This window comes from Pelobates fuscus, chromosome 5, assembly GCF_036172605.1.
Source record: "Pelobates fuscus isolate aPelFus1 chromosome 5, aPelFus1.pri, whole genome shotgun sequence".
In the NCBI taxonomy this organism is placed as follows: Eukaryota; Metazoa; Chordata; class Amphibia; order Anura; family Pelobatidae; genus Pelobates; species Pelobates fuscus.
In genome coordinates, this window is record NC_086321.1 from 64,782,903 (window position 1) to 64,804,855 (window position 21,953).

General features: G+C 38.2%; 1 protein-coding gene across 11 annotated transcripts in view; it reads left to right on the forward strand.

Moving 5' to 3' along the window:
• The window catches only part of NEDD4L (NEDD4 like E3 ubiquitin protein ligase), a 347,833-nt gene that overhangs the window by 306,457 nt on the left and 19,423 nt on the right, over positions 1–21,953 (forward strand). For 5 of the 11 annotated variants that reach the window (XM_063453944.1, XM_063453948.1, XM_063453938.1 and 2 more), the window contains 8 exons: positions 1,188–1,319; positions 2,222–2,341; positions 4,345–4,542; positions 8,831–8,908; positions 9,615–9,669; positions 9,772–9,828; positions 14,238–14,296; positions 21,063–21,128. In XM_063453944.1, coding sequence (XP_063310014.1) covers positions 1,188–1,319; positions 2,222–2,341; positions 4,345–4,542; positions 8,831–8,908; positions 9,615–9,669; positions 9,772–9,828; positions 14,238–14,296; positions 21,063–21,128 — 765 coding nt within the window. The remainder of the gene's footprint in view (positions 1–1,187; positions 1,320–2,221; positions 2,342–4,344; positions 4,543–8,830; positions 8,909–9,614; positions 9,670–9,771; positions 9,829–14,237; positions 14,297–21,062; positions 21,129–21,953) is intronic. The other 6 variants (XM_063453945.1, XM_063453946.1, XM_063453939.1 and 3 more) reach the window with 3 other exon arrangements.

Consider the following 21,953-nt stretch of genomic DNA (forward strand, 5'->3'; position numbering starts at 1 on the left):
AATGCGGATTTCAAAACACTGTGACAGTGTGCTGTAAATTAGTATTCTTGAAGCAGCCATGCGTGGTGTACTTTTACTTTGTACCTGACAATTATCATCCCTGAGGTTCAGTCATGATTAAGTGAATAAGCTCCAAAACTTGCAAACATATAATTCACAAATCAATTTTGTGCCTGTTTTAGCCAAGCTTAAAAAATGCATTTGTCACAATGACTATTATGTGTGAATAACACTCATCCAAAGAACATAGATGGAGCACAGACGAATGAACAAAACTCTAATTTGCAAAATTAGAAAAAATAAATAAAGAGCTGCCTGCTGATAGTGGTATGGGCTTTAACACTACAATTAAAATTTCAAATTCAAAAAATGTAGACAAAAAAAGTAATTTAAATTGCAAAGTTTAGACAAAAAAATGCTGATTTAAAAAACAAACAAAAAAAAAACAAACCACACACAAAACACCACCTATAGTAAGACCTCCATTCATATAGCTTAAATGAACACTATACGTATACCATAACTACCATATACTGCTGTAGTGGTTATTATGCACAACATTCTCCTGTAATTTATTTTGTTCAGTTTTGAATTCACTATAGTACACTGTATTTTGAATTAAACACACAATTCTCATGTTCATTTAGCACAACATACTCTGTGACATCTGAATGTGACATAAAAAAAAATTAAATGGAAACCTTTTTATAAAGCACAAAAACAGTATTACTGCAGAGCACTCATTTGAAAATGTATTCTAAATCATGCCATAGTTTAAAAATGTTAGTCTAGTATCGGTAAGGCAGTCATTCTTGTCATCTTTAGCTATTAATCCCCATATTAATGCATATCCTGATAATTACTGATCATTTACGATCCATTTGGAAACATCTCTATTAGAGTACTTTTTTACAGGTTTTTGTAGTTTGGCTTATTATTTGATCTGGGAGTAAAACCTGCTATGATCTCGTGTCCTAGGGTTCTTTTTATATTAAGCAAATATCTCTTGCAGGGCTCGAAAATGGTGAGTCCTGCTTTAGAAGCCTGATCCATTTTCCAGAAACCTTTGATGCTAGTCCGCTGACAGCCGTGTGTTAGGAATATATATTTTATAGTTTTGCACTCTGTTGTGTTATTCAAAGTAATGTTCCCTTCACAGTATGATAATAGTTTTTCCATACAAACAGCCATCTGTGGCCTATGTACACACTACCCCCGGTTTACCGTCTGGCTGGGAAGAAAGAAAAGACGCCAAAGGACGTACATATTATGTCAATCATAACAATCGCACCACAACATGGACCAGGCCTATTGTGCAGGTATGAAGATCAAGTTTTGAGGCCAAGCGAACTGCTGTGCCATTCAATGGAAGCCTTTTTTTTTTAGTCTAGCCTTTAGCGCGTTTTTCAGTAAAACGAATCGTGCCCTCTTTCGTTCAGTGCTGCTGAGTATTTTATGAATTACAGTTTTGAAATACAATATGCAGAGCCGTCCTTGCTATAAAACAAATAGTTTTTTAATTCTAGAATGTTGTTGCATACTGTGCACAGAAAGGCCATAGAAGGCTTTCCCTACTGGTCATTGTTTAACAAGATTAGATCTAAAATGTCAGAAATAAGCAGGCCTTGCTCTGAAATTAATGACAAAAAAATACCAGATTATGGTGAAACAAAAACAGCAGTAAAGTAGTAAGAGAGCTATTTGACATTATGATTAGGAGGTACTTTGTTCAGAATGCAATAGTTTACAAAATAGGTAGGGAAAGCTGAATATTTAAGAATTCCAGCAGTAGGCACATATGTATTACAAATGGAAGGTGGTGATATAAGAAGACAGTATCGTAGATTTTTAAAACTACCCATATGTTAATCTGATCCCATATTCACTATTAACTTCTTTCTCCTCCCATTACATCTATAGAAGTATCACTAATGATGACACTAGAACATTGTAGAAAGTATCACACATACTGGCTACAATCAAATATATGTAAATACTGAGTTCGCTGTCTCCTGTGTACTTATAGCTTCATTCTTCTCTAAGCCTATTCTCAAGGACCGTCAACAGGTTGTATTGATGTTCTCACTGAGCATTAGTGGGTGCTCTCTAAATCCTACACTGTTGGTGGCCCTTCAGATTTGAGAAGCAGTGACCTAACCTGTATGTTGTCTTTACCCATTCTTAGCGTCAGGATGCTAACTTGTTTTTGCCTCTAAACTAGCATGCGGAAGATGGTGCAGTGGGATCCACTTCAAACAGTAGCAATCATCTGGCTGAGCCTCAAATCAGGCGACCGCGTAGTCTCAGTTCCCCCACTGTCACTTTATCTGCACCACTAGAGGTGAGAACATACCTCATCTAACAAGGATCTTTCTTCTGCTTCTAAAGCCGCCTCAATCTCACAAGTCATCTAACTTTGGCAGTGGTTCCTGAACTTGCAGCCATCTTTTCCATTTCTTTCTCTTGCTTTTTAATATGGAAACTTGTTTTCTTTTTTTCTTTCCACTTGGTGTTATATTTGCGTTTTGGTGTTTTGTTTGTTGTTTTTGTTTTGTTTTACTTATGTGTACTGTAACTTTTATCTGAATATTTTCTTCTTCTAACTCATTTTTATTTATTCATTTAATTGTATTTTTTCAAATATTTGTCTTTATGCATAGAGGTTGTAATGCACTTGCTGTGTATCTTACAAATTGGGTGATTTACTCATTTTTATTTTTTTTGACATCCATTATATTTTAAAGTTTATATGAACATGGAATGTCCTTTTTTTTCTGGTTTAACTAATGAAAATCACAAACTCTAATTTAAAATTTAATTTGATTACATACTGTTTGAAAAAGTTGAAACATGTATTTGTATAGTGTTTTTGCCAGCTGTGAGACCACTGATTTACTCATAAGTGGAATCCATTGTTTAATCCGTTGGTACTTTATAAATAATAAGAATTACTAATGGAGAGCTCCCATTTCACACTGTGAGTTTGCCGTTTTGCCAGTTCTGTTGGCTATAGAATAGTATTGCTGTCATGTGGACAACTACTACCTCTGTGTTTTGGTGTAAATGGTGTATGTTTTGCAGGAACATCAAAAATGGAAGCTCTATATCTTCAAAACTGCTACACAAAGTGTTCAAAGCTGTATTATTATGTTTAAAAATGGAAGCACTATTGCTGAATTGTTTTTCATTTTTAAAAATGAGCATTCCTTTAGTTATTGACTTGTAATTTGTTACCAGGAACCAACAAAGTGTAATTAGGGGTACGATTTTGTGCAGTTTTATACTATTTTGTCTGTCAACATTCTTTGTTTCCATCAAAGAACAAAATGGCCAACCATATCTCAACAGAACCATCTTCATTCCATATTCATTGGGTCAAACTACAGTACAGCAATGTTTTTACCCTATGGCTTGATAATGATCCTAAGTAGGGTCCAAATGTTGCTACATTGTGTTTTTGATTCAATAAACGTGGATTCTATTGTTTTAACAGCATTTTACTGGCTCGGCAAGACCAAGTCTCCTGCAAGACCAAGTCTCAAAGCTGTATTATTATGTTTAAAAATGGAAGCACTATTGCTGAATTGTTTTTCATTTTTAAAAATGAGCATTCCTTTAGTTATTGACTTGTAATTTGTTACCAGGAACCAACAAAGTGTAATTAGGGGTACGATTTTGTGCAGTTTTATACTATTTTGTCTGTCAACATTCTTTGTTTCCATCAAAGAACAAAATGGCCAACCATATCTCAACAGAACCATCTTCATTCCATATTCATTGGGTCAAACTACAGTACAGCAATGTTTTTACCCTATGGCTTGATAATGATCCTAAGTAGGGTCCAAATGTTGCTACATTGTGTTTTTGATTCAATAAACGTGGATTCTATTGTTTTAACAGCATTTTACTGGCTCGGCAAGACCAAGTCTCCTGCTTCCTCTAGAAAGATACTGGCTTATTAAACTTTGAGTTTCTTTGTTAACATGCACATTCCTGCTTAGCAGTGTAATGGCACAATGATCCAAATGGGTGTTCTACTAACCACTGTATGGAACAGCTGAATGCTATAGCTTTGTCCTCATGGTAGAGTATTTCTGTTTTTCATTTCAAATGACTATATTGGTTAATATTTAATAACTACATTAACAGGTGGTAGAAGCTGGAATTGTCCATATGCATTGGCATGTGTAACACGTGGTTTGCACAACCCTAACTAGCAATGTTATATATTTTTTTAATTGATGTGCTTATTTTGTTCATTGTTATTTTGTTTTGCATGTAGATGGCTTACATTACTAATTGATATTAATATCTGTTACGTCTGCATTGTGTTTAACTGCGCAGGGTGCAAAAGATTTCCCAGCACGCAGAGCAGTGAAAGACACTCTGTCCAATCCACAGTCACCGCAGCCATCTCCTTACAATTCTCCAAAACCACAACACAAAGGAGCACAGAGCTTCCTACCGCCAGGCTGGGAGATGAGAATTGCACCAAATGGCAGACCATTCTTTATTGACCATAATACCAAAACTACCACTTGGGTAAGCAATAACATGAGACACTCGGCATCTGATTCTCTACAAGAGAAACGTGCTACTTTGTATTGATTTAATTATATGCCTGATGCAATGCTTGGTATACTTTTGTTAAATGGGAAACGAAGGGTCAGCTAGTGCCTTTTGTACTGCAAGTCAAAGAAACGTTATTAGATTTCAGTTGTCAATAGAGCACAATCACAGGCAAAATAATTACACAAAGACACACACACAAAGTATATTCATGTAGTTTCTTTTATCCACAGGATTATTTACATCGCATGCCTATAGTCTGCTCATTCGGTGTGTTTATTGCCCTAACTGATTTTATAATGTGTTCTGACCTAGACTTCCAAAAACTCCAAACATTTGGAAACCAAGTCACAAATGTGTTAGGCATCCTGCTGTGCTGCAGGAGACTGGGACTTTAAATACTTCAAAAGGCAATGCATCAAACAGAAACAATTGGAAAGGACAAAAAAAATCCAATTTAATTTTGAGCCTTTAGACTAATTTCACCATTTTCCCATGGACAGTAGAACAGAGCATTGCATATTATTTTTTTGTTTTAGGTTCATATTAAGTATTTATTAAACCAACTTCACATATTGCAACCTACATTTCTTTCTTCTGGATCTGTGACATCTTTCCTCCAGTCTCTTAGCATTTCATATCCCCTCTCTTGAATGTCTTGCCCATTTGTGTCTTACACAAACCCTTAGTGTGTCTCTTACAACCCCTCTTGTGTATTTCTTACGTACCCACCAGCCCCTTTCTGTATTTCTTCCTTCTCCTTAGCTCCTTTCTGTCTCTTGCTTTTCCCCCAGCAAAAATACATAAATTCACAAAGACACAACCATATAGACACACAATCATACAGGCACACAGGCATAGTTATTCAGGCACATAGTCACAAAGATAAAAAGACATGCAGTTATAAAAGACACACATTCGAACACATTCGAACACACAGACATACAGGCAAAAAGTCATACAATCTACACATACAGGTACACTGTCATACAAACAAACACAGAGAGACAGACTGTCATACAGAGACATACATATAGTCATACGCAGATAGTCATGCAGAGATATACAGACACAGACATGCATAGACAGTCATACAGACACATGCAGTCATACATGCAGCTATAAGCAAATATTTACATCTCAGGCCCATGTAATCAGGTCCCTGCGAAGCATGCTGTCTGGCTCTGATCTGTGGATCCAATTCAGCAGCCCAGCCCTACAGCCCCATCACTGGGTGCCAATGGCAAAACTAAAGTAGTGAGGACCCTGGTGCAGGAATTATTTTGCCCCCTCTCCCCCCATCATCACCAGGGTAGCTAAAAGGTAGATCCCCATCTGTTATGCAACTCCAATAATGCTTTGGCAGCTGGGACTATACCAAATTCCCATGCTTGCAGGGTTTTATTTAGCACCGAGCAGTGTTTGTGTGTTTGAATGCAAGCATGTATTTGTATGAAGTATGTTTGTGTGAATATAGGGTCGTGTTTGTATGTAGTACTGGTGTTTGAAAGGAAGCATGCATTTATGTGTTGTGTTGGTTTTTGAATGCAGGGGTGTGTTTATGTATCATGTTGGTGTTTAATATATAGGTGTGTTTGTATGTAGTGTTGATATTTGAATGCAGGGGTGTGTTTGCATGTAGTGTTGACATTTGATTGCAGGGTGTGTGTAGTGTTGGTGTTTGACTGCTGAGATGTATGCACATATCCACATACACTGCTGCACACACTGTGATACACATACACACAAAAACACACACTGACACACATGCATGCAGATACACATACATATATAGAAACTGATACACATACAGATACACACTGATGAATATAGATACAGACACACAGATAGACACACACACAGACCTACACTGACACACCGAGACGGCTTGTGCCGTCATATGGTAGCACTGGCCCTGAATGTCATTTACTCTAGTTCCATCTAAAATATTCTATTACTCAATTTCCTCTGTCACATATCCCATTCCTTTCAAATGTGCATCATTTGCTTCCATTCTGAAGGGAAAAGATCTTCAGTAGCCCCCATGCTTCAAAAATAGCATATTTATGCCTGGTCTATTGACTCGATAACTTTATTTCAGTTTTATAGTCGATCCACTTCAGTCTGGTCCCTGTGCTTGGGCCTCCACTGACATGATTTAATTGCTGCTAAATCCGATGAGCGTTACTTTATATGAATTCCTCTTACAAATGGTAGACCATACTCTCATTTTCCATACTCTTCTTAATTTAGTCTCTAAGATGCTTTTATTGGTTCTTATCTTACCTGTCGCATCACTCTTTCATTGTCTCTTCGTTCTGTCTCTTGTTCAACCCAATCTTACTGCCTCCCTGATGAAGTACCACAATGTTCTATTATGCGATCCCTTCCATTTTCTTGTCAATCTATTAGCTCTCTTTGGGTTCCATTACCATCATCCCTGTTACACTTCCTTTCATACTACTATATGGCATGTCATTTGTATATACATCATACCTTTCTTTATAAATAGATACATTGCACTTATATGCATGAGATACATAGCACTTATATCTCTGCAATAATACATCTGTTCCTTTAGACTGGAATACATTCGAGCAGGGCCCTCTCAACTCTTTTTTTTTTTTTTTTTTCATCACAAACCTTTCACATTTCCCCCCAGTTACTTTGTTTTACCCATTGTACTGCACTGCAGCATATGTTGGAGTTATATCAATAGAATGACCCTCTTCATTTCTCGAGTCTTAATCCTCCCCATTTTCCCAGTGATTTATGGCCCTGATGTAGTTGACTGGCTGCTGTACAAACCATGCTCAGCTGAATGTGAGGTTTAATACTATTATGTGAGCCTGCAGTTTGCCCAAACTTGTTTTACCTTAAATGACACTAAATCTGTAATGAACTCTGTGTAAGCACAATGAAAGTATTGGAGGAGAGTGGGTATTCTATGTAGGTAGTTTAGCACATTAGGACTGAGGTTATTAGTAAGCAGCAGTGATATATTATCAATATGCAACTCCAGCTACCATTAATTTGCAAGAAATGTCTCCTAGGATTCCTTGTATATTTAAGGTGAAGAAGGGGAGGCCTGGTGTTTTTCATGCAGTGTGCTACCAATGGTTAGCTGTTATTTGTCATTCCTCTCCTGCCACATTGCTTTGGATAGTAGCTTCCCAAAATACTCCTGAACCGGCAGCCATATTTGTCGTATTACAAAACGATCTTGTTTACTTTCCAATTCTTTTGTTAGCAATGTGAAACGTCCTTTTAAATGAGCAGTCAATTAATATGTTATCGCATGGGTAAGTATATGGGTATTTATAATATTTATTTGCTTAAACATAACTCTCTAAATCTGTTCACATCATTAACCACCATATAAAAAGGCAGAGTTTTAAGAACTCTTAACATGGGTTATGTGATGTAGAGGGTCAATAATATCTCAGGACACATAAGCCTTTCAAAGAAAAACCGCATTACTGACAATGGGGTTTGTTCGAACGTGGAATGATAAAGAATCTGCCACGGGCATTGCACATTTTGCAACAAAAGTGCAAATCCAGAAAAAAATGGAATGAGAAATGTTTTACTTACAGTTTGTAGTTCCTTTGTTCATTCGCCACAATTACTGTTTAATGTATAAACATGTTGCATGCTTTTTCCCCTCTCTAACAATAAGACTAACCCGGGTTGTGTATTATTTTCATCTCTTGTAATGCTTCTTGGAAGATGACGTTTTAAAAGTTTCTTTCTTTAAGTGCATCAATGCATCAAGTGATTCGCTTCCATGTATATTTTATCACATATATTTATATAATAAATCAAGGCAAACTGACACTGGCTATACATTGGAGTACCAGGAGGCAGGCAGTCATTTCCAGCAAAGGTGGCCATTTCTAAGGCTAACAGTCTAATGTAAACACTGAGGGAGGTTATGACACCACAGACACCGTTATACAATCACAGGAACCAGAGAGTGGACAGTAGGACTGGCTCTCCTTTGGTAACCGTAAGAATGCCAGTGAAGGCCTATGATGATACTGCTTCTCTGAGAGTTCCCCGTCCCTCATTCCGGCTGACTCCAACCCCATTGCTCAAGCAGCCCCATTAACAGAGTACAGCCATTCAACCCCTGATGACACTTTTTAGATGTGAGCTGCAATTGTCTATTAAGGATATGTTTGCATTTTTAAAACTGTAACTATTAAATCTGTACACTTTTTAATATTTTCAAGTTAATATATTCTTGTTTTCTTTGTAGGAAGATCCACGGCTGAAATTTCCAGTACATATGAGGCATAAAGCCTCTTTAAATCCGAACGACTTGGGTCCTTTACCTGTGAGTCCCTACTCCTAGATACAATCTTATACACTGTGTTATTGTAGTGCCGAAACACAGCTGGTTTTCTTTCTTTTTGTTATGTATTCTTTTATGCTGACCGGGAGCTGGCAATTGTACAGTAATATATGATATTTAGTTCCACCAACATGCAAGTTTCATTGAGCTTATTAAATATAAATCCTTTTTTTCACAGACCTTCATTAGCCAATTGTTCTAACTGGAGGCTTAAGCCACAGGCATGTTCTCATTTACAGCAATGACTTTAACATAATACCTTATTAGATGTATTTTTTTTTTTAGTCGATTAAGATAAAGGGTTCATAAACATCCTATGGTCAAACACTATTGATCGGGATATTTAATGTTTGTTTTAGTCTAAAATGTTTTGTTCCAAGCCCTGTTGCATCATGTTCTGCTCTTGAATTTCTTGAATTTCCAATGACAGGGAAAGCTGAAGGTTTTGCTATCTGCAGAACAGCACTTTTCTGTCTGAGCTGTCTGCACTCTGCCCGGTGTTCATTTAAGAAATAGGGAGTTATTTGTACCCTGTAACACCTTTTTAAAAAGTTGAATAGCATACCAGTATTTTTACTAATCTGAAATGTTACATGTTCTAGAAGTAGATGCGTGTCCAGCCCACGTAAGGATGTCTATTACTAGTTTGCATGCTTGGAGTGCATTCTAATAAATATTTATTTTGCAGCCCGGTTGGGAGGAGAGAATCCATTTGGATGGGAGAACCTTTTATATTGATCACAGTAAGTGAAGCAGAACTCATTCTAATATACCTTAGCCATACGAAGGTAGCTCATTTCTCACAAAAGTGTTATGAAAGCAGCGTGATCTTATTCTTTATTTAGGTAATCAAGTATTGATGTGTGGAGACACTGGTGCTGGACACTTAGTACCTCCCTACGGTACTGTACATGCACACAAAATAATGTTTTGGATTGGACTTTGAAACTTTGTGTTGACTTGAAACATTAATCTCTTTTTTGTTTTTTTTTATCTTTTTATTTAAAATAATTTAGTTTACATATTCTAAATGCTATTTTTTTTATTAATAAAATAATTGCATTGGCAGTTTTAAGCACACTGGAGCAATGGAAAATAAGTTCAGAAAGTTGTTATAGTCACAAGCAATAAATTCTGTGAGCTTTGTTTCAACTAGCAACCCACGAGCCAGAAACTATTGCAAGGTTTCCCAGCCTACCATAAAATTCTATGGGTTCTTTTAATTGCATCTTGATTCATCCCACCAGCCTTTTTAGTTGACTGGTTGCCATACAAAAATTAAGATCAGAGGGCTTCATCCGGTTACTCTTCTAAAGGTTTTACGCCATTTCTCCAGTTATCTAGATAGAGCATTGCATGGGTTCTATGCATGTCATGATGGGAAATCTGCAGTGATAAGGTATCACATGGATAATATGCTTATCACCTTAGGTCAGCAAGAAAATACATTACAATAGTTGCCCTGTCGTCGTCCCTCTAACCTCCACATTAGACTGCAGAATGTACTATGCATTTTGCAACCAATAGATCAGGGAAAGCTATGGTCACTATATGAATGCTGCAACATGCCCTTTAACATACTAGAGGAACATGGAAAGACAATGCAGTGAGTGTGGTTCCCAGATGCTTTTGGACATAGGGACAGTAGTGGCAGTAAACCATAGGACCGCGCGCGCCTAAAGGACAACCTTCATCAGACTTTCACTTTCTTAAAAAAAAGTTTATTCCATTTAATGAAAACTGATATTATTTTTAAATGATGTTTTTTTTTTTGGGGGGAGGGGGGGGAGAAAGTGTCATATTTTTTTTTAATCTAGCTGATTTAGCCATGTTGGGTCAGACTCTACTTATGATCAGCTCCTGCAGTTTCCCATATAGCCGTGGTTCCCAACCCAGTCCTCAAGTACCCCCTAACACTCCAGGATTTAGTTATTACCCAGTTGTGTATAAGCTGTTTTTAGGAAGAAAAAAAAAAAGAAAACACTTTAGACACAACAGGGAACCCCTGACAATAAGAGCAGCAGGCAAGGCAATTTGAGACTGACCCAACATGGCTTCTCAGCCAGATAAAAACATTAGATTTTGTAAAAAAGAAAAGAAAAAAAAAAGACCAACAAAATCAATACACATCATAAAAATAAATTTCATTAAATGTACTAAACTTAATAAACGTTAAAAATGTAAAAAAGAAAAGATTAAAAAGTGAAAATGTAATGTTTGCCATTCTAGTAGTTGACAATGCTTTAGAATATGGCAAGTAAATTATATCCTACTGCATGGAAATGTTTGAAGTGGTTATATAGCAACTCTGACTTTATTTTCTGCTCAAAGCATGTTTCATTTAGATCTACACATTAATACAACCCTTTCTGTGTTGTGATAAACAATTAAAAGAACAATTCAAAAAAAAAATCTGCACAAATCAACTGTTTCCTTCCAATTAATCATTTGGTACTCTTTCTGAATTCCAGCTAGGGAAATCAAATTATAGAGAAGTTCCACCTATAAAGGATAAACATACAATGGACAACCATTGATTAATGTATCTCTCTGGGAAATGATACCTTCTCTGGAACATATCTATCATGTTTAACTTGCTGGTTCCATTATAAAAAGACACTGTGTTAGCATATTGGGCTGGTACCACCCATAAGGTCAGTACAGATCTGTAATGAGAGCAACGGAACCACTCCATGAGACACATAGAACCCCAAGTGAAAAACTCATATTTTCTATAAAATTAGTGAGTGAGGTGTGAGTCCACATCTGGATTATAATTTACTTTTGACAAGGATGAAAAATAAGCCAACAAAGTGTAACATATTTATATTGATTTGCTACTGATCTGTTAAGCAAGATAAACTCAGTCAGTCAAAATGTGACTAATTATGTCGTAATTAAAACACAAAAAATCTATTTATAAACAGGTGTCGGTATAGAACATTTTATTTGACTTTGTAAGACTTGCACAAGTAGAACAAGCCATTGGTCCGATACTCCTTCCTTCGTTTATGATATAATTACTACAAAGTTTGCCAATAGTTGTTACAGTTAATTGCAAAGCAGTTTCCTGTTTAATAGTCCACTTAACAACATTTGGCTGAACTTTAAGCTATGATGGTTCAACTATGTTGACCTAACTCCCACCACTGCACAAATGTACTCCATTTGTGGAAATACTTAAAAAGAGACTTAACGCACATTTTTAATTAGACCGTTTTATCTTCAGTGTTTCTAAACTTTAATTTGAACTATAAGGTGCTTTGGATGTGGCCAGTAGAAAGGCCTTCTACAATCCATTAGTTTTTACCATTTAATGCATCCGTTCTAAATGGCACCTTCTGATTTTCTGTTTCAATATAGTGACATTTTAATAAGCAGTATATAATTTATAATGACCTGACCAGCTAGTAGCATGTACACAAAAGTAAAATTAGTGAAGTGCTAGAATTGCTCAGAAAAAAAAACCCAACAACTTAAGCTTCTTGGAGGATGTTCTCATACATCATCAGTCAAGAGACATAGTTAACGCAATGGTCCAGACTGAAGTGAGAAATGGTTTTGTCAGCTGTCGGGTTTCTTGATAAATTTCCAGTATTCCAATCTTAACGAGACCATTACAAAGGCCCCCAAGCACGCTAGAAAGAGAGTTTGCAAATTTAGCAAAAAGAAATACCAGCTGTTATTTTATAAAAACATAGAACCCCGTTCTAGGCATATAATATTCTGAGTAGCAGTGAGTGTTAATACAATAAAACAATGTTTTTATGTCCCAAAAGGCAGAAAAATAATAATTGTGAATTGTCACATATTTTAATGTGAAATGAAAAGGCAGATATGAGACTGTCATATATACTTCTTCAAACTTAATTAAATTATTGGCCTGTTAATGTGATGGTGTGGTCACACTATTCTATTATCACTTCCATTCTAATCCCAAATAGATATACTTAAGCAATTCTTAATGTTTTTTTCTTTTACTCAAATTAAGGCATGGTTTTCCCATTTTAAGATTAATCATGCACATGTTTTAATGAATGCTGCACCTTTAAAACAGAATAGCAAACTGTGGATGGATGGATTGTTTTGTATGTTAAGTAAAATGTCTGTAAAATCTTCACACTTTGAAGTATCAAGGGTTTTATTAGAGTCACCACAAGTCCCAAAACTGACAAGGACCATCTCTTATATCCATAGGATGTGTCTCATGTCCAGATCCGATGGTGTTTGAGGGAGACATTCGTCAGGCCTGAAATAAAAATATTTTTGTGACGGCTGTGCTTCTTAAAGCCTGTTTGTGTATACAGGCATTATTAAAATTAAGGGGTCAGGGAAGGACAACTTGCCAACTGCGATGTAAAAATAAAATGTCCCTCCAGTAAATCATTATGTTCAACACAAACTTGTACTTACTAAAGTAGATTGCATAACAGGCTACTAAAAACACAGAAAATCAGATAAAATTGTGTCTCCAAAAATATAGTCTTGTAATTAAGACTCCCGTTTTGACCATATGTAGCATTGAAAGTTGGCAGCAACAAAAAAAGCCTGGCACTGCAAAGTCTTAAAAATGAATAAATATTAAATACAAAAAAAATCTAAGAATCTGTTCTGTATGAGGACTAGGATTTAGTGACCTCAGCTCTGGAACAGCAGAGGGCAAACACGGTGGAGACAAGTTCCTGTTAATGCAGTTCTTTGTAAACAAGAGGCATATGGAGTAATAATTCTTGAAAGCTACACATTCAGACCTTTTACAATAGTCATCTCTTGGTTATTTGGGTCATATTAACATGTTTGCCCATTCGCCATGGTAAAAATAATGCATTGCTTTTCATTAGTATCCAAAAGATAAATCCCAAGAGTCTTCTTCAAGGGGACATCATCATGGAACTTGTAGTTCTGAAACAGCTGTGAATTTACCCTTTGGACACCCTTCATTTACAGTGTAACAAAGCCACCTCTTTAAATTATTTAAAGATAGAGTGGATATATATTTGGAGTTACAATTGGCTCTCCCCCTCTGCATCTCCCGTTGTTGTTTAAGAGTGGACTTTATTTCTCAGTAATTGCCTTGTAATTCAAAAGTCAGCATTTCTCGTTTACATTGTCCACTAGATATATTTTGGCATCAAAAACACTTGAAAACCTGTATCTTTGTGTTGGAGAAAGGAAATGTGGTGACCCTAATTTTGTTGGAGAGAGCTAGTTTGCGTGGTTCTGTATGTTCTAGTCTTTAATGTTGAAAAACGAAATGTTGATTACACATTGCTTTGTAATACATATATATTTGTGTGCACTTTTATTTCAGACAGTAAACTAACCCAGTGGGAGGACCCCCGGTTACAGAACCCAGCCATAACTGGCCCTGTAAGTATATATACCAAGGTTTTAATGTAGCAAATGCTATTGTTCTCACTAGCAGGTGGGAAGTTATTGTCAGTTAACCCCATATCATTCCATGGAATCACAAAAGTTAAAACCAACAAAAATACATCTAGAATTTATAATATTTATGGACATTTTTGTCAACAGCCTTACCCAGTGTACTTTATTTCAGCCGATTGTGTTCACATGAAAAAAAAAAAAAAAAATATATATATATATATATATATATATATATATATATATATATATATATATAATCAGGCTTCAAAACGTACTTGCCACTGAAGTAAGCCTGGCGATCTGTGAAAAACTTTCTACTCATCACGGCTACATTTTCACTCACCAAGGGCTAGTGGCAAGTGGACATTTTTAGCACCGGTACATATAGATATTATATAAAGTATGTGTGGCTTATTTTGTAAAAAAAACCAAAAAAAAAACTTTGAGATATATAGCTATATCCTTGCAGAGAGATGCAGTAGTGTGAGCTTCTTAGGAAATGTTAATATTAGCCGTGCAGAGAGATGCTAGCAGTGGTCTAGAGGTTTGCAGATAGATCTCAGTGGTCTCGTGTGGCTTGCAGAGAGATACCATTAGTCAACTGGTAGCTTGCTGACAGATGCTAGCAGTCGTCTGGGAGCTTGCAGTGAGGTGACAGCAGTAGACTGGGAACTTGCAGAGATATGCCAGTGGTTGGTGAGAGCTTACAGAGAGATGCTAGTGTTGAACTGATAGCTGTAGTTTGGAAGCTTGAAGACCAACGCCCCCCCCCCCCCCCCCCCACACACACACACAATTTAAGCATTATCTGTTTATATCATTTTCGTTGCCTCACAATAGAACAGGGCATTGCACCGCTGTCCGCTGTGACACTAAAAGGTTATTTTACTGATCACATCCTTAGTCAATATTAGTAACGAACTCTGGCGTATAAATTGTTTTCTTTTCTGCCAACTTGTAAGGTTGACCTGTAAGCAGTGGTTTGCGATCAGGGCCGGATTTAGATGAAAAGAGGCGCTAGGCTATTCCACTTATGAGGCCCTTTCACCTCCCATTTTTAAGTTTGTAAATTACATGAGAGACAATAAAATACATAATTACTGTGATATATATCAATATGTTAAATGAAACATGTTGTGATTGGTACTAACCTTTATAAAAAAATGTGGCACGGATAATAAATTAAAAAAAAGTCGAGATGAGGAGGGGGGGATGATTGTGAGAGGGAGGGGGGTGATGAGGTGAGGGGGGGTGATTGTGAGAGGGAGGGGGGTGATGAGGAGAGGGGGGTGACTAAAAAAATTACCTTAAATCCCTGGTGGTCCAGTGGGGGCTGCCTGGTGGTCCAGTGGGGTCCCTGGTGGTCCGGTGGGCCTCATTTCCGGTCTGCAGCTCCGCAGAGCTGCTGCAGACCATGGATCTCGCGAGACCCAATCAGAGCGTTGCCGTGGTAACCCGCGGCAACGCTCTGATTGGGCAGTGCACGCGAGATCCATGGTCTGCAGCTCTGCACATTGAGGAGCTGCAGACCGCCGGTTTTGGCGATCGCGGCAGGAGGGACATTGCAGTCTGCCCCGGGCACCCCATCTAGTAAGTGGCACCCGGGGTGGACCGCCCCCCCTTAGTACGCCACTGGTCATATCATATGCGTAGAATTTCTCCTTATTTTCGGTTCAGTGTTTTAGTGTTCACTGTTTTTAGAATAGTGTAATTTTCATTTTGCTAACAATTTGAATGTAGGCCCCTCTTGATCTTGAGGCATTAGGCTAAAGCCTAGTTAGCCTATAGGAAAATCCGGCCCTGTTTGCGATGTAGACATGGGCTGCCAATAAAAACAAAACAAGCAACAAACCTGTTAAACTGTGTCACTGGAATTATTACTGTTAAAATGACATATCTGCTTGTAAAGATACTTTATGTACTGAATCTAAAGTCTACCCACTCAAATGTTTTTTTTATGATACATTTCTAAAAGATTTTTTTTTTTTTGACTAATTGAACATGAAACAAAAAATATATTTTCCAAATCTATTCTAAACCGTTTAAATTGACAGGACTTTTAATCATATACACAGTCCCCCAATTCCCAAATGGTGCCCAGGGTTGCCTGGTACTGGAGATTACATTGCAGTGGTAAAATATATGCCACCCAAACCCTCCTAACAGATCTCATCTATGATTAGAAGACACCATATCAGCCTTCTTTTTTGGAAGGGCAGAACTGTGGTATATGTGGAGCCCTCATATAGGATTTACTTTACTGTGTTTATTATTCAGCGTGTTATGTGATCCTTCCTTTAAAGGCGTGGAGTAGCCCAGAACAGTGATAGATAACTTTTGCATCTCAGATATTTGGTAACTGCATTTCTAGTGACAATCTGCCAGCATCCTATATTCATAGAGACGGGTATTAATTTTTTTTTTAATAACAGTTTATGCAGTGTTCTGTAACAGTAAAGGTGTTCAGATGTTTGATTGCCCATACTTTTTATGATAGACATAATCTTTTTGTGGTTTGGCTGTATGCTTTTTAAGTGATACAAATAAACTATATATTCTATTTCAAATGTAGATATGAGGGCTCTCACTGTTATCCCATTGCATGTAGGAGAATCATACATTTTAATACCTTGGTGCACCACGCTGGAACAAATATATAGCTTGAAATATATTCAAAGAAAAGTGGACACTTGTAGGTCTTAATTAATAGAGGGGAAAAAACAACTTTATTTGTGTAGCACTACCTTCAAGGGTTCTGTCAGCAAGCACCTATTCTTGTGGATACTTGTTCAGATATACATAGGGGTAAAACATATGGACCGCAGCAATGACAAGAGATTACACCCTGAAGTGTATGCAGGGAGAGCCTATATTTGCAATGGATCTAGACAGATCTAATAGGAACAAGTAGTTGGCCAGATATTGGTTATATTTGCTATCAGCATAATGGTGAATTATATTCGGGTGAACAATGATTTGAGTGCTGTACATTTCAAATGATTTATCAGTAGAAAGCACCATTAATGTTTGAGGATTTGTTTAGATAAATCATTTAAAAGGCGTTTCCAACAGATTCAGATCATTTGAAAAGCTTATCCAAAATTATTGAATTGAGGGCATGGTTTGCGGACTTATTTTTTGGTCTGGGCTGAGCACAATATCAAAGCTTCAATGCCTGAGGTTATACAGAACAGCAGCAGCTCTATAATTAGGCAAGTTAGGCGACTGCCCAAACAAAACCTCACATTGCTGGGGCCCATGGCCAGTGCAAGGATTTTTGGGTACACAGACAGAGATTATTTTGGCACCTGTGTGCCTGTTAACCCACCTTTTGTTTCTTATCCCATTTTTTAAATGTCTTACCCCATTTAGTGTATCTTATCCCCTATTGTTCCCCATTGTGTGTCTTACACCTCCCTTGTGTATCTCTTTGTGTCTTACTCCCCCAGCCCCTTTGTGTGTGTCCTTCTCACCCAGCCCCTTTTTGTGTGTCCTTCTCACCCAGCCCCTTTGTGTGTGTCCTTCTCACCCAGCCCCTTTGTGTGTGTCCTTCTCACCCAGCCCCTTTGTGTGTCCTTCTCACCCAGCCCCTTTGTGTGGGTCCTTCTCACCCAGCCCCTTTGTGTGGGTCCTTCTCACCCAGCCCCTTTGTGTGGGTCCTTCTCACCCAGCCCCTTTGTGTGTGTCCTTCTCACCCAGCCCCTTTTTGTGTGTCCTTCTCACCCAGCCCCTTTGTGTGTGTCCTTCTCACCCAGCCCCTTTGTGTGTGTCCTTCTCACCCAGCCCCTTTGTGTGTCCTTCTCACCCAGCCCCTTTGTGTGGGTCCTTCTCACCCAGCCCCTTTGTGTGGGTCCTTCTCACCCAGCCCCTTTGTGTGGGTCCTTCTCACCCAGCCCCTTTGTGTGTCTCCTTCTCACCCAGCCCCTTTGTGTGTCTCCTCCTCACCCAGCCCCTTTGTGTGTCTCCTTCTCACCCAGCCCCTTTGTGTGTCTCCTTCTCACCCAGCCCCTTTGTGTGTCTCCTTCTCACCCAGCCCCTTTGTGTGTCTCCTTCTCACCCAGCCCCTTTGTGTGTCTCCTTCTCACCCAGCCCCTTTGTGTGTCTCCTTCTCACCCAGCCCCTTTGTGTGTCTCCTTCTCACCCAGCCCCTTTGTGTGTCTCCTTCTCACCCAGCCCCTTTGTGTGTCTCCTTCTCACCCAGCCCCTTTGTGTCTTTTACTGTTACCAGCTCCTTTGTGTGATTCTCTTTCACCTCCAGCCCATTTATCTCCCCCCAGCCTCTCTGTGTCTCCTTTTCCTCTTCTCTAGCTCCTTTGTATATCCACCCCAGGCCCTTTTGTGTGTCTTTTGCATCCCCAGTCCCACTCAGGCCCCCCTGTGTGTCACTCTTCACTCCATGTCCCTTAGTGTTCCTCTCCCCTGAATGTCCCTTAGTGGTCACCTCCCTGTCCCTTAGTTTTTCCTTCCCCTTCCTGTCCCTTAGTTTTTCCTTCCCCTTCCTGTCCCTTAGTGCTCCTCTCCCCTCCCTCCCCTATTCCTTAGTGTTCCTCTCCCCCTTAACTTAGTGCCCCAATCCCCTTTAGTGTTCTTTTCCCTTCCCTCTCTTTTAGTGGTCCCCCCATCCCCTTTAGTGTTCATTTTCCGTTCCCTCCACTGTCCCTTAGTGTTCCTCTCCCCCCCACCCTTACCTGTCTTTTAGTGTCCCCCATCTCCCTTTATGTTCCTCCCACCCCCTCTTAGTGTTTCTCTCCCCTCCCTTCCCTCTCTTTTAATGGTGTCACCCCTTTCCCCCCTAGTGTTCCTTTTCCCTTTCCTCCCCTGTCCCTTAGTGTTCCTCTCTTTCCCCCTCCTTAGCTGTCCACTCCACTTCCCTCCCCTCCTTCCCCCCCTTAGTGGTCTGCTCCTCTCCCCAGTGTGCCTCCTACCTCTCTTTGTAGCGTGGCAGGGCGGAGCGGACCACAGTACAGGAGCTTCTGTTTCCTGTACCTGGCCGGACTGACAGGAAGTGTTCTCAGTGTAATAATTTTTACACATCAGTGCAACTAATTAAAAAGAACTCAAAATAGATTAAAATATAAGTTCTGATTGTTAAATATTGTTATAAGTTCTGATTGTAATATATGTTTAGGATATAAATTAAATTTTGATAGTTAACAATAATTCTATTCCAAACCCCCACACTAATGCTATATCAACCATAACCCTTAGCCAATGCTTACACTAACTGTATGCCTACATTAATCATACCCTTAATTTCAACCCTACACAATCCTTAACCCTGAAACAGCATTAACCCACAACCAGCATTAGCCCTTTCCTTATCCTAACCCTAACCTAACACTAATGCAAACCCTAACCCTGAGGTAATCCCCTGCTAATATCAATTCTGATATTCAAAATGGGTTTTACTCTATTCAGTAGATGGTGGTATGTTGCCACCATCTATTGGCCCTTTTCAGAATGGCACTTAGGGTAATTTTGAATAGAGCCCTGGTCCCTGCCGATTGTATAGAGATTGGTGCGGGGCAGCTGGGGGCAGGCTGGGAGACCCTACCGGGGTCTATCCAGGCCCTGTAGGTTCTCCCCAATGCCATAAAAACCACAGCTGAGCACGATCACTTTTTATGAATGAGTTAAAGGGCTCTGTGCAAGCAGCTCATCAAAAAGTTTGGGGCCGTTAAAATTTGCCCTAGTACATTAAGGGAGTCACAGGTATCCATTAGTGGTGTGAGCAGGGATTTAATCCTGCTCACACCACAATCTCTAAGTAGACAGTGTTTTATGCCGCTCTAAATGCATTAAAGACCACTTTATGTAGGACTTTGTAGTATGCTCCAACATCATTAACGGGTTTATAAACCAACTGTTTTCTTCCAATCTTCAGTAATATCCAATAAATGAGTCATTGTTGATTCTCCAGCGATTTTACCATTTCAATAGGTTTTTCTGCATGAAAGGGAGAATTCATAACCTTTTAGTACACAGAATAGATCGAGGGACTGTTTGTAAAACCATAACCCATTCTCCAATCTTTTCATGCTTCGTGTTCTAATTATCTTTTAAACCTTTCGTATGGTTGGTTAGGAATATGATTTGAATGCCTCGAAGATCCATATTTAATCAGTCACGAGAGCAATGTATGTTGCTAGGAAGCAGGCGAATTTATGTAAATTTTGGACTCAAATGAAACCATTAATATGATGTATGTTTTGCACCATTCTTTAAGGTAGAAAACTCTGAAATGGAATGAATATTTGAGAATTGCCTGCCATTTAAACACATCACACATCTAAACTAATCTAATAATTGTTAAATCCTAGTAGACGGTGCATACTGGAAGGATGAAATAAAATACTAATCAATAATGCATACATGACTATTGCCATTCTGTTCAGACATCAGTTTTATTATAGGGGCTTCACAAACTATCAGAAAATATAGAACAGGGTATTATTAGCCAATTACATTCCAATAAGACGGAACACTTGATCTTGATGTGATGTTATCCTTCTGATAAACTTTGCTACCTATAAAGTGTTATATTATCATATTTTATTCATGATCACAAATGGAATGTTCCTGTTTATTCTAAATGCTCTTATTTTGTTTTAGTATAAGCAAGTTTGTAACCCTCTGCTTCATCAAAACACATTGACGTCTATACCATCAGTAATGTGATTGAGTATAATGATATTGCCTTGTAACTATCTATGAGCTAAATTTTTACATTGTTCTAATTGTTTTTCAGGCCGTTCCATACTCAAGAGAATTCAAGCAGAAATATGACTACTTTAGGAAGAAATTGAAGAAACCCGTAAGTAACGTAGATTTTGAATCCATGTTTGTTCCAACTTTTTGTTATCTAGTTAACCTTAGATTACTGATAATTGTCTTCACCTCTCCTTCATGATTTTTTTTTTATCATATTGGGTGTGAAGAGGTGGAATAGATGAGATAGTCACTAAAGAGTAATAACAATTCGCTATTACCTCATCAACTGTTAAACACCAAACTACTGTCTTAATACTTTTCAGAAGCTTTTTTTATGAATTCTGGAGATTTTTTCGTTAAACTAATTTATCAAAAAATAAGTTTACTCTTAGATCGCATTTAAGAGTAAAATAAAGCTATCTCTAAATTTGTTTGATGCATTTTCTGTAGAAACAAGAGGGATGATATTTCTTATCCAGTCCTGGCACTCTGGGTGCTTAACATATACTTTAAACGCGTGCCCAACAAGTGTATTTTTAATATGTAGTTCAGAATGAATGAGAACTTTAATTTTGATCACTATATAATATAAATTCTGCATGTGATGAGTGGTGGGTGGGTTGTTCGCTGCAGCTATATTTAAAGGGGCACTCTAAGCATGCCCTAGTACCACAGCAAACCAATTGCCAGCGATTATGTAAATTTTACAAGAACCAAGGGTTCCCTTGCTTGATATATTACTTATTGAGAAGTTATATTGGACATAGAAATATTGGACGGCAACATAATCACTGCTTCCTGCTGGCAACATAATCGCTGCAGAATGCTACGGTCCTGGTGCTTAGATTGCTCATTTAGTTATTTTGAAAAAGATTAGTGTCATATTCTAATAAAAAGTTAACACAAGCTCTGTACAGTTTAGCGTTTC